Source organism: Cyprinodon tularosa, unplaced genomic scaffold (assembly GCF_016077235.1).
Source record: "Cyprinodon tularosa strain WSP-4 unplaced genomic scaffold, ASM1607723v1 ctg564, whole genome shotgun sequence".
NCBI classification, from domain to species: Eukaryota; Metazoa; Chordata; class Actinopteri; order Cyprinodontiformes; family Cyprinodontidae; genus Cyprinodon; species Cyprinodon tularosa.
Genome location: NW_024039301.1, coordinates 41045 through 54940, shown reverse-complemented (window position 1 = coordinate 54940; position 13896 = coordinate 41045). Strand labels below are relative to the sequence as shown.

General features: G+C 39.7%; 1 protein-coding gene across 6 annotated transcripts in view; it reads right to left on the bottom strand.

The window, feature by feature from the left end:
- LOC119796971 (R3H domain-containing protein 1-like) overlaps positions 1 to 13896 on the bottom strand; it is a 38867-nt gene that overhangs the window by 17097 nt on the left and 7874 nt on the right. For all 6 annotated transcript variants that reach the window (XR_005282539.1, XM_038305770.1, XM_038305771.1 and 3 more), the window contains 3 exons: positions 4619 to 4736; positions 2745 to 2823; positions 1758 to 1817 (listed from right to left, as the gene is read on the bottom strand). Coding sequence is in view for 5 of the 6 variants with exons in the window: in XM_038305770.1 (XP_038161698.1) it covers positions 1758 to 1817; positions 2745 to 2823; positions 4619 to 4736 (257 nt within the window). In the remaining variant the exon portion in view is untranslated. The remainder of the gene's footprint in view (positions 1 to 1757; positions 1818 to 2744; positions 2824 to 4618; positions 4737 to 13896) is intronic.

The window sequence follows — 13896 nt, the reverse complement described above, 5'->3', positions numbered from 1 at the left end:
AAACGTTGTATTTCCGAATTCTCCTGAGTGTTGCGCAACTTTACAAGAGTGAATAAAGTGAAGGTGATTGGTCGTTTGTCAAGGGGCGGGACTGTTGTGGCAGAAGGTTTGCAAGCAAGTTTGGTTTGTGGGCGGTGTCTCGGAAGAATCTTGCTAACCAGTTAACAACTTCGTGCTAGTAGGTTCCCAAAAGGAAATTACATTGGGACCAAGTAGCACTTAGAAACGACACTGTCAAGGAACGCTATGGACAGAGGAAACATGCAAGAGGAGAAGAGTGGGAACGAAGTTGTTGTGGAAGAGGACGCCATGGCGGCAGAAGCTTGGTTTGGCGTAGAAGGCTTACAGCTGTACATGTTTGAACCCTTGCCTCGCAACGCTGCCAGTTCTGTTAGCTCTACGCCTGCCGAAGACGTTCATCCCCGTATACACTGGGACGGAACTCAATGGGAAAGTAAATTATTCTAATTTCTTATTTCAATTGTTACGTATATTAGCTGCGACATATGAATCAAGATGCTATCACCGAAAAAAAAAATTGATTGACAGATGACCATTGATATATGATTGGCCCAATTTAGGTGCAAATGCTGACGTATAACTAACTTGCTTTCGTAAAATAACGACAAAAAAAAAAAAATACCCCCACAGATTTTAAGACAGGATTTTTTTTTAAATAGAAATTTTCTAACTGTTGGGACAATACGGTCTGATAAAGAGTACATTTATATACATGTTTAAGCTAGAATGATTTTAAATTTAAATATGACTTCCCTACGACTTTAAAGATGCAATAATGGTATCACATCGGAAATGCAAAAGTTGTATTGGGGTATCCCTAATGGAAATAAAATGGTTGATTTAGGCCACCATCTGATCAATCAGTGCATCCCTTTATGCTTCCAGGTGAATTGTGACAAGATGAAGCCAAACCTAAACAGGGCAGTTACAGCCTAAAGTAGCCCTCGATGTAGCCATTAGCTTAGCTTTAGAATCTGCTGCTTAGAGATCGAGCAAATCATTTGTTCAGTCAATATTTACATTTATTTTCCTTATATTGTTATCAGCCAATAAATGCATCCGTTGGCTGATTGACTGGAGCATTCAGCAGCCATGCCTTGAGGTCACATCAAGGAGATGCATTAGCTATTCACTGTTAAGGTTTTATCTAATCTGTTAATAATGTATTTTTGTGTAAACTGAGAATTTTTGTATCATGTTTCATGGAAATGGAGGAAGAAAAGTAATATTGGCTACAAGAATCTGTCCAAAAATATCAGCAGCAGATATCAGGGATTGGTTAATGTCAAAATAATCGCTATCGAACTTGGAAAAAAAAAAGAAAAATTAATCCTCCTAGAAGTTTTCTTTTTAAACTAAATAGAATAAAAGATGCATGGATCAGTTGGTCATAATTGGCTGATTTCCACATGATCAGCTTAGTGAGATCTGCGGAGGCCCAAATATTAAAAACTAGCTTTATATTAACATTTAGTGAATACATAAAAAAAATCCTTCGTTTTAGTCGCCAGAGGCATTAAAATGGTTTTTAAATGAATAAAAATCAGATTAAAGTTAGGGAACGGGGAGATGCCAATTCTTAATTTTCTGTTAAATCTAAAACTCCAAAGAACCAACAGATTAATTTTTCCCCCATTTATGTTTTTCTTTAGAAAAAACAAGCAGTTGGAATCCGTTACTTAGACCAGAGCATCCATCTGGGAAAACAAACCCCTCTCCAAATTATAGAAACTCACTCATTATTGCTGATGAAATCCAAGATGTCCTGTTCCAACTTTAGCAGCATGATTCGATCCCTGAAAGCAAGGACAGAAAAATATGAAGCCTCTGAGGAGCTTTGAAAACTAGAAAATCGCTCATTTTTAAAAACAGAATGCATTCGTCCAACTACAGTAATTCAAAATCAACACATAACCACTGGTCCAACGTTTCTGATGGGTTTGATTGTTCAAAAACAGTTCAGGGAAGTCAGCTTAAAAATAACAGTTAACTGATCTAAATCATTCCACTTCAAGGTTGTACAACCTGCAGTTGATCATGAAAAATGCATATTTAAATCAAAATAAAGAGAAATTCAATATATTTTGATTAGAAATTGCTTTAAAAAATTATGAATCCAGATTTATTTCCAGTTTTGCCAATTTTACATAAAAAAACTAACATTTCTTACAATTCTATGATGACTTGAACACATTTGCTTGCAATTTATGAGATACAGCCTAACCAAGAAGAGCATGACTGCCTTGTGGCATGAATGATAATCAAATTAATGGTAATTTAGTAAACAAACATCACATTTAAGCTCTCTGATAGTAAAATTCCTGCTTCATCATTTAGAAACATACGTTTGCATATTATAGAAACAAATTTTCACATATGCCATTAGCTTTAAATCTTACACAATCTTGTTTTTCAAACCTGAGATCTACTAAAATTGAAACTTTTTTTGCTTAATGAATGAAATGTGTTAAGCTTATAAGGCACAAAGTGTCCTTTAAAGTGGACTCAGCTTGGATTTATGGCTCCCAGGCTGCTTTGTTAAAAGTAAAAGCGAAACATTAAGTTATAGCCAAGGGAACTCTGTCAATGCAGCATTTCCAAACAAGTGAACTGATTTCATTGCAGACAATTAGGATTTTAAATGCTTTCACGACCGGATCATTAGACACAACAGATGAAGTCCTTAATGGGCAGAATGGTGCTGCACGAGTTGGAGCTTTTACCTGGGGTTGCTCTTCAGCGTGTTGACGAGGAACTCATGGAGGTCTATGCCAGTGGAATCAGTGTAGTCTTGACTTGAATCTAAGGAGACAGGAAAGAGGAACCGATTCAGTCACTCAATTATAGCATTACTCAGGTTTATTTATTTCCTCATAATGTTCTGCAGCATTCACTTCCACAACTAATGAGACGTTTTTAGCTAAAATTGAGTTAATGTGCAGCCTAACTTCAGGGTGAAAGTCCTCAGAAGGGAGATCATGCTGTTAGGTGGGCTATTAATGACGCCAACAAAGAGAGGCAGCTTCAAGGACCAGAACACTGTCAGAACAGCCGTTTAGGAAACCAATGAAAGAACACGCCTCGACGCGCCGACAAAAGGATAGTACCCATCGGAGGGAGATAAGGGACGCCAGAGCTCGTTCCCGTCTGTGGGAGTCTGTCTGCGTTCTATAATTGGAGGCTGCCTCATCAGCGGTGTTGCTCCACAGAGGAAACCAGACACCTTTCTGCGCCTGTGGGAATCCATATAATTGCTTCGCACCTTGAGCTTCTGGCAATTAACTGAATCATGCCAATTATCAGCCCATAATGAGATATCATTTAAAACGGAGGAAGAGCTTTTGGACAAACTGGGGGGACAGCGAGCTAAAAAGAAATGTTTAGGACTGGGTGTCCCTGGTGACGAGGCAAAGGATATAATTATTAGAAGGCTGTAATTTGCCTGAGTGACACAGATTGTGTGATTAGTGCCATTAAAGCCGTCGGCTTCGTTTGGATACATACACATCGGTGTCACCGCCGCCATTTTCGTCCTGGTGATATCAAAGGCGGCTGTGGTCGTTTTATACAAAGATCCAATTCTGGACTAGGATAAGAGAAGCACATTGATATTTCTGGCACTTTCCAAGTGAGCAATGTTTATAAATGAGGTCTCAGGTGGTCCAGGACGTAAAGATAATAGAGACGTTAATGGCAACAGCTCCCAAACTGTTTTCCTGACTTCAGCCAAAGCATATCTTCACAAGGAATCTCCCAGAGGACAGAGAGATCCAGACACACCAGAGGTTACCTACTTTCTCACGCTGGAAAGTTTCAGAACAATGTCCTAAAAAGGATTGAATAATTATTCATTAATAAATGCATTAACGACGGTGATAAATAAATAAAAAAATAAAAAAAATCATGGTATACTTCTATTACCATGACTTATGGGTACCATCTAGACTCAGCTTGATTAATACTGTACTGGCTGACCCGACTATTCTACCATCTTGACAATCAGTAGCTGTTAAATTTGACAAAATAACTGGTGGTAGAACTTTTAATGTCCCTTTAAATGAATCTACAAATGTTTATTTTACCTTTTAAAACTGATCAGGGCTTTTATGAACCTGTTCGTCTGTGGATGGGTTAAGCATGAAGCAAAGGGTCGATACATGGGAAGGTAGCTCATAATAACTAAGCACGGTGAAGGATGTCTAATGCTGTGGGCCCTTCTTCCAAAGGCCATATGAATCTCTTGCTCCCTTTAAAATTCTAGATTATAAATAAAAAGCTGGTGGATTCTTCATTTGACTGAAGGAAATCTAAGAGGTCTAAAATCAGAGCATTGGTTTAGTAGATATAAAATTGACCTTTTCCTAAAATAATCTCAATTCTCAGACCTAAATGTTGGAGAAAATATGTAGGTTGAAAGAACCGAATCAAATCTGGTTAAAGTTGGGTTTATCAACTATTTTAGAGACATATGGTGCTTCTGTGATGGGTGATTACTTTTAGGACTTTTTTGGGCTCTAAATTTTGTAGAATTTTTAAAGGAATAATTTACCAAAAATATGAAAATATGAAAAAATTGGGATTGAATCTAGTTCTTCACCTCTAGAGAGCATTTTCCTTGGCACCTTCTCTGGTTTGTCCACCTTGTCGCAGCCGCCTTCTTTCTCAGCTTGGTCCTTCGCGCCTCGCTCTTCGTTCTCACAGGGCGGGAGTCCATCCTGTTTGGGGAGGGGAGAAATATATTAAATTCCCGCTGTTGTCCTTTTTACAAGGTCAGCTCTTTGGTTGAAAGCTTGTACGGCAAATGGCTTTGATTTAAACATCGGGATAAACTAAAAATAACTCCCACAGTAAGGGCAGCGGGTGTTAACGTTTTCAAGAGTGTCAAATGCAAAAGTTGACCCCAGGTCTGCTTTGTATGACAGACAAGACCTTAATTTGAAAAGGAGGCATTCAATAAGAGCGTGATCTTGCCTCCGGTTCTGGGTTAATTAGACAACGGCATGTGTTAGAGAAGCGTCAGCAAGACACTTAATAAACTCTCTCTGTTTATCACTGAAACAAGCGATAATGCGCCTGCGTCCCTGAATTCCAAATTGCTATGGCAATTAATCTTCCAGATTAGCTTGTTTTTATTAAACAACCTGAATAATACATGAATCTGAGCCTAAAATTAAACAACGCAGCAGATTTCCTTCCATAAAATCCAACAGAATGAGGGGTTAGCCGTAAGCTTAAGATGACGAACTGCAAAAAAAAAAAAATCCGGAGAATCTTCTTAAAAAGATGGCCTTAGTTTGACTCGAGAAGTGCTCCTCTCTGCCTCGCACACTCATTTTCAACTTGGAGCTGTATCTGATTTGCTTTTCAGGCACTTTGACAAAAGCTGAAAGGGAAGCGGAGGGGTTCCCGCTGCACAGTAAGTGGATTAAGCACAAGTCTGGAAAGTTAACATCAGAGAGCCTCTAAGAGCCTCTGTGTGTGTGTGGCGTAAAGAGAAAGTGAATGAACCAGGGGGGGGAAAAAAAGGACCAACCTAGTGGTAGAAGAGCAGATCATAACGGAGGAGAAATAAAGGATCACGAGCTTGATCCCAGTAACAGCTGCGCAGCACATAATGAGATGCTGCAGTTGAAGTCTTTCCGAACGTATATGAAAATGTAATATGCAAATGAGAGATGTGACTGACTAATTGCCTGTGCGAGACTTACAGAGCTTTGGAAGTGACAGCAAGTTTGTGCGCACTCGTCAAAGCAAAAAAAAAGAACCCCCCCCCCCACCCGAAGGCAAGAAGCGCTGATGTTTGCTACTTAATGCCACCCTCCGCATCGCGTGGAAACCGGCAGGCTGATGTGCAGCTGTTGCGAGCTGCCTCGTTTGTTTCGTGACATCCATTTTACCTCCAGATAAAGGGAAAAACAGCGGGAAAATGATGGTCCTGCGAGAGTGTAATGAGCATGCTGTCAGTCTGAAACAAAAAAGGTACGGCAAGCATTCACAAGACCCCCCCCCCACCCGGCTACGGTTCATGGATCGGAGCTGACAGCCAGGTTCTCAGGCGACAGCAACGCCGACGACTCGGACAGCCTATGAGCCCTCTGTTAGTTCTTGCTTGACGGAGGAAACGGTATAATAAAGCGGAGAACAATGGAGGGTGTTCAGAAGTGAAGATCATAGAAGATTGATAGAGAATCGGTCCTCACAGAGCTGAATTTGTACTCCACTAATGCGTTTCTTTCTCGTCTCTTCCTTTATTGCGTTATGTTGGCCCTCTAGGTTAGTTTGGTGCTGAAGGAGTTTCGACCGATAACGGGAGTGGAGAGGGGGGGGTATAAGGAGTATTCAATTAAAGCGCTCCACAGCTCTCTGCAGCTGACGTGTGGAAATTGTAATTTCCCCGACATGATTGATGGCAGTAATACAGGACGTCGTGTGAGTGCAGACGAGGCGAGACTGTTGCGGGAATACTGTCGCGCCCTCTGGTCATGGGCCTCGGTGCTGACTGCTTTGAAATGGGGCGGACTCACCTGTGTGGAAACGCGTGTGCTGGGAGTTGTGCAGAGTGCCGTGTAATGGGAGATGTTTGATCGGCAGGTAGGGGTGGAGGGGGGGGGGGGAGGACTTCGCCTGGAGAAACGGTGTAGAAGCTTCATCGATTTAGTGAAGCGACGGCCGGCGAGCTGCTGGAGCTCAACGCCCCTTTGTTTTGATGATGCTATACTTTCATAAAGCAGCCGCAGACGGGTATTTAATCACAGCTGTCAGACAAAGGCTGCTAATCAAGCATCAGAGGTCTATCTGGGTAGTTTTAATGAGCTGAAATGAATTCATCATCCGCGGTCAGCACTTTTAACACGGGCTGATGTTTGGACAATATTCTTACCTTGGGTAAGATTAAACATCCATAACCAGTAAAAATTAGAGGTATAAAAACATTTAGAGCTGCAGTATCCTATTGTATCACTTCACACCCCTAAACCTATTAATCTGTTTGAGCAATTTCTTTGAAGGAGTCCAACCTGGCAGCATTTACTGACCAAGTTCTGAAAACCAATCAGATTGCGAGGAAATATCTTTATCCAAAAGCTTTTTTTTTTGGCCTTCAAGGCTTCCGTTTTAGAACAGAAGTTCCTATTAAAGACATATTAGGAAAATGGCACATAGTCGCATGTAAAAAACAAAACAAAAAAAACAACTAGTGCTCTCCATTAACGACAACTATTCTCACTGTAAATAGGTTATAATATTTATATAACATCTTTTCACCCACCTCCTGGCGGATACCTTTCTGCTGTCAACTCAATAACTGAAAGAGCAAATTCTGCATAAATACTAGACTAGCTGTACTTTAATTCATCTAATTCCAGGAGTTTAAAAATATAACTAAAAGTGTCTTCAATAAATATTAGTTTCAGGGAGTGAATCACCTATGAAGCTTTTAATTGCTGATATTTTACTTAACTTTACTTTTACTTTAATATACGTCACATTACAGGTAGAAAATAAACATAAAATGATTTTATTATTTATTAATCATATGGATCATTTCAACAGAAATGACGACGCCCTGCGTGTTAGGCTGAATCCCATCTAAAGCCTCACGATGTGTGTGAGTTTAGTCTAAGTTGCCTGTTTAATTTATCATATAAAATCATGCAAGAAGTGAATTTAGAATAAAAGCTTTTATCCAGAACTAGTAAAAGTAAAGTTTTTGTGAAACCCAATATTTTAGCTTTTGTTCTTTTTCAATCCGTGGGACTTTTGAAACCTTCTGCATTAATCTGCATCAAAAAAAAAAAAAAAAATAACCAAGGCAAAAACAAATAAATGAATAAAACAAATAAGGGTCAGAGTGCGTTAGGTATTACATTCCTTCAGTAAACTGACTTGTTAATGTGCAGGTCTTACAAGAAGGAGCACTGTTTAGTTGCCCTCACTGAGCATCATATTTAGCTTCTCCAGATGTTTTCGTTTGCTTCTGATTTGATCATTTTGACCTTTTGCCCCCTAAAAAACAACAAAAACTGAAGCCTAACCAATCCGATGGTAAGAAACCATACTGCATAATGCTGTTACTAAGATAATGTGCTCTTTAGGATGCTTTCTGTTATCACAAATCCACTCCTCCAGCCTGCCCTACACCCTGACGACATAAAGTAAGCCTGCAATGCGAAACCAAACAGTGACGCTTTGACTTCCATCAGCACTGGGCATGGGCTGTTACGGGTCTCTAGGTGTCCTATGGACAGTCACTTTTCCTTCCCTTTAATGTTCCTTTAATTAGCTCATCTGGGAACATAGGAGAGGGACTGGAGTTTTTCTAGCTTTATGCAGAAAAGCGGAACCATGCTATGATCTTGGGCTAATTGCACTCTGCAGATCAGTTGGATATAATATTGTTTTCACTCGATGTCTGTTGAATTTAGATAGTAGGTACTATAAACTTCCCCTTTCAGCTTTTCCCTTTCGTGGTTCAGTAACTGGAGCTTAAAAAATATACAAGGAAATTCTGGTGTTTCCTTGAGATTTATGATTCCTTGTATTAAAAAAAACTAGAAAAAGCTGTTTCGGAGAAACATCAAAGTGGGAATGCTTTTGCTGAATGAAAAAAGCTGAAATTACCTGAAGAACATATGAAAATGTGATGGGAAGTCATCAGAAACTTCAAACTGCAGAAAACAATTGAATCATCTGAAGATTTTGTAGGGTAGAATCATTTGGCAGTAAAATGGCAGAAACAAACTCATCTTAAAAGCTGCACAGCCAAACCATACATGATATCAAAAAATGTCTTGAATGTGGGCACTAGAAGGGTCTTAATATAATGTCTCCCAAGTTTCTAGAAAAATTTATAAAGAAATTTTGAAGGGGGGTTTACCTACTTTCCAGAAACATGTCAGGCGTGTTATGAATTAGCAGCAAACAGAAAAGCTTAATTCCTGTCCAGAAACAGAGCAGAATGAAGCCAAAGTTCACAACATAGGCTGAAAAGTATGAAATTAGCTGAAGTAGAAAAAAAATTACAAAGAAAAACTAATCTTATCTGGTTGAAGAAAAAAACAGTAGCTTAAGGATGGGAAGTAAAATGTTGAGGACGATGGTATTGAATAAGTATTATCATTTTGAAATCATATGTGGAAATGTCAAGACTTGGCAAAACAATTGGAAAATTATTTAAAATGTGTCGGTTGATCAGCATAAAGAAAACAGTGTCATCCTTAGAGGATTAAAAATCTACAAACCTACACTATATTGCCAAAAGTATTTGCTCACTCATCCAAATTATTGGAATCAGGTGTTCCAATCACTTCCATGGCCACAGGTGTATAAATTCAAGCACCTAGGCATGCAGACTGTTTTTACAAACATTTGTGAAAGAATGGGTCGCTCTCAGGAGCTCAGTGAATTCCAGCGTGGAACTGTGATAGGATGCCACCTGTGCAACAAATCCAGTCATGAAATTTCCTCGCTCCTAAATATTCCACAGTCAACTGTCAGCTGTATTATAAGAAAATGGAAGTGTTTGGGAACGACAGCAACTCAGCCACGAAGTGGTAGGCCACGTAAACTGACGGAGCGGGGTCAGCGGATGCTGACGCGCATAGTGCGAAGAGGTCGCCAACTTTCTGCAGAGTCAATCACTACAGACCTCCAAACTTCATGTGGCCTTCAGATTAGCTCAAGAACAGTGCGCAGAGAGCTTCATGGAATGGGTTTCCATGGTCGAGCAGCTGCATCCAAGCCATACATCACCAAGTGCAATGCAAAGCGTCGGATGCGGTGGTGTAAAGCACGCCGCCACTGGACTCTAGAGCAGTGGAGACGCGTTCTCTGGAGTGACGAATCGCGCTTCTCCATCTGGCAATCTGATGGACGGGTCTGGGTTTGGCGGTTGCCAGGAGAACGGTACTTGTCTGACTGCATTGTGCCAAGTGTAAAGTTTGGTGGAGGGGGGATTATGGTGCGAGGTTGTTTTTCAGGAGCTGGGCTTGGCCCCTTAGTTCCAGTGAAAGGAACTCTGAATGCTTCAGCATACCAAGACATTTTGGACAATTCCATGCTCCCAACTTTGTGGGAACAGTTTGGAGCTGGCCCCTTCCTCTTCCAACATGACTGTGCACCAGTGCACAAAGCAAGGTCCATAAAGACATGGATGACAGAGTCTGGTGTGGATGAACTTGACTGGCCTGCACAGAGTCCTGACCTCAACCCGATAGAACACCTTTGGGATGAATTAGAGCGGAGACTGAGAGCCAGGCCTTCTCGTCCAACATCAGTGTGCGACCTCACAAATGCGCTTCTGGAAGAATGGTCAAAAATTCCCATAAACACACTCCTAAACCTTGTGGACAGCCTTCCCAGAAGAGTTGAAGCTGTTCTAGCTGCAAAGGGTGGACCGACGTCATATTGAACCCTATGGATTAGGAACGGGATGTCACTTAAGCTCATATGTGAGTCAAGGCCGGTGAGCAAATACTTTTGGCAATATAGTGTATGTGCAGGACTGACCATGAGAAGCAGAGGGAGGACAGAGAGAGAAGCTTATAGAAAGAGGGCTAATACCACTTAAGGAGCTGAATTTATAAAAAAAATTGAACCTGCATGTTACGAGCCGCTGTGGTAATGAAAGCACCGTTGGCAGGCTTAGGCTGCATGTTACAAGGTTAGCAGATGCTTTATTACAGTATAAATCTTAGAACCTGATTAAGAAATATGCACTGAGGTGTGTGGTCCACAGGCCTTGGTAGTGTAATTTGAAGAAATTGGTTGACTTTGGGTCATAGCTACGAGCCATACGGCACAATGAATGAGTGTATGTAAGAAAGAGGCTTTTATTTTGTAGGTTCCCTTTAGTCTTATTTTGAAAGTCTATCATGGATGTGTCTCAAGGGAAGGGTCATGCCCAGCAGTGATATAGAATCCATTTCCAAATATGAAATCACTGGTTTTCCATGTTATTGGGTGAATAGATGCTGTATTAGAGCGTAAATGGGAGACTTTTATTGTGAAATTTGCTCTGGGGTATGTTTTGAAAAGGTCCCTAGAGTCTAATAGAAACAAGCTGGTAGAGTTTGGGTCATAATGCTGAGCCATTTGCATCAATTAATAGGCGAGTATAATATAGAGGCTTTTATTTTGTAGGGTCAATGGAGTCTTATTTTGAAAGTCTAGCAGGGTTGTGTGTTGAGAAAAGGGTCAGACCCAGCAGTGATACTTGATGACTTTCCAATCCTTAAATCACTCTTTCCCCCTGTTATTAGGGCAGTAGATGAAGTGGAAATGGGAGGCTTTTATTTTGAAATTTGCTGTGGGGTGTGCTTTGAAACCCCCCCTAGAGTATAATTTTAAAAAAGTCATTGAGTTTGGGTCATAATGTTGAGCCATATGCTGGGAAAAAAAATATGAGTTTAATGTAGGGGCTTTTATTTTGAAGGGTCCCCGGAGTCTTATTTTGAAAGTCTATCAGGGTTGCGTGTGAAGGGAAGGGTCATGGCCAGTAGTCATATTGTATCCACTTCCTAATGTTAAATCAGTGTTGTCTCCCTCCATTAGATTAAAATGTGCTGTTTAAAGTGGTGGAGGTAAAATCTCTTTGAAGCACGGTTACCTTGACAACGCTTAACGAGCCTGTCAGTGACAGAGAGACATGCTCATCACTTTCGTTCCTTTCCTCTCAGGCTTTTTTGAATGGGAATAGCAGCTTCGAACAAACGAGTGCTGAAGACAAACCGTAAATGGTATCTAAAAAATTCTTTCAGTCTAAGCGAGAGCTACCCTTTGTCTCCAATTGGGATAACGTTCATGGCTGTAGCTCATTCACAGCCTTAATGGGAAGGAGAAATATAAAGGTTTATAAATCCTGCTGGTCTCATTAAATAACATGGAGTCCCATGGTAGAGCAGAGCTCTCAAAAGCAAAACTTTCCCTCCGAACAAACGAGCGGTGAGCCAAAACCGTAATAGGTATTCAAAAAATTATTTCACCGTGAGCGTCAGCCATCTTTGGACTACAACTGGTGTAACTTTCATATTTCTACAATATTTGGTCTAGGCGTGGTGACGATGTAAAAAAGTGTATAATTGTCAAAATCTTGATTTTGGGGTTCGGACAGATTTGTTACCCCTGAACAAACCTTTTTCCTAGCTAAACGATAAAAGATATCGACACACTTCCTTCAATGTGAGTGCTAGGAAGGTCTGAGGAACAACTTCCACAAGGCTCATGTTGCTACGTCGAATGGTTCCCAAATGGGAGCGATACGAAAAAGTCTGTTGTTTTGAATTTTCAGTTCGGATTTTCAGAGAGCTCTCATTGGCTTTCTATTGGAGAAGTGTGGACTTCTTCATGGTCTGGGCCAAACTGTCGGAAAATCGTAAATGCCACACAAATGAGGGTTACATTTCCTGAATCCTGACAAAAATCCCTACGTTTTGATGTAAAATTTATCTAGATAAGGTAAAAAATGAGCGAGTGAGTTGAAGCTGTTCGGCATGAGTGAAATGTTTGAAAACGCTAGAGTGGCACACTCTAGCAGCTGAACATTCCGTCCATAGACTTCCATTATAAATTTGAAAATTTGTAAAAATTGTTTAAAAGTTTGAAGCTTCACTGAAGCAAAACTGTAAAAGTTAGCAAAAAGCTGAGATAAATAGTAATAGCAGAAAGATACGGAAACATTTTAAAAGTTGAATAGTGTTTCTAGCTGAAAGTATGCTGAAGTAGTTAAAGGGCAAAGTAGCTGAAGATTTAGTGGAATTTTTGAAGTTTTAAATGTATTTCAATGGGACAGAAAAAGTCATGAAAAGCTAAATATTTAAAAAAGTATAATAGCTGAAGTTACCACAAGATACAGCAGGATGGACCAGAAAAAGCTGAACGTTTTGATACCAAATTTGTTGAAATCGGCTGAAGTATGGGGAACTAGTTAGAGACGGAAAAACGTACGGAAAGTATAATAATAATAATAACTAGAAAAAGCTGTTTCGGAGAAACATCAAAGTGGGAATGCTTTTGGGCTGGGGGAAAAAAAAAGCTAAAAATTTCCCTGAAGAAAATATAAAAATGTGATGGGAAAGTCCAGAAAAATTTCCAAACTGCAGAAAACAATTGAATCTTTCTGAAGTTTTTGTGGGGTAAAATCCTTTGGCATAAAAGGGCCCAGAAAAAAAAAATCATTTTTAAAAAAAGCCCCCCAAAACCTTTACATGATTTTTTAAAAATGGGGGGGGGGAATGGGGGGCACTAAAGGGTTTTTAATATAATTTCCCCCCAAGGGTTTTTTTAAAAAAAAATGTTTTAAAAAAAATTTTTTGAAGGGGGGTTTAAACCTATTTTTCCGGAAACATTTTCGGGCGCTTATAAATTTTGCAGCAAACAGAAAATTTTAAATTTCCTTTGTCCTGAAACAGAGCAAATGAACCCCAAATTTTCCCAACAACTAGGCTAAAAAGAAAATGAAATTAGCTGAAGTAGAAAAGAAAATTACAAAGAAAAATTTAATCTTATCGGGTTAAAAAAAAAATTTGGGTGCTTAAGGAGGGAAAATTTAAAAATGTTGGGGAAGTGGAAATTGAAATAAGTTTAAAAATTTTTTGAAATCTTTTTGGGGGAAAGGGTCAAGACTTGGGCAAAAAAAATTTGGGAAAAAATTTTTTAAAATGTGTCGGGTTGCCCCGCTTTAAAAAAAACCAGTGTCATCTTAAAAGGATTAAAAAATTTTAAAAACCCCTTGTGCAAGACGGGACCTTTTGAGAAGCAGGGGAAGGAAGATAGAGAAGTTGTAAAAAGAAAAGCTTTTAAACATTTAAAGGGAAATTGAATTTATAAAAAAATGAACCTGCATTGTTACGACCCCGCTGTGGTTAATGGAAAAAACCG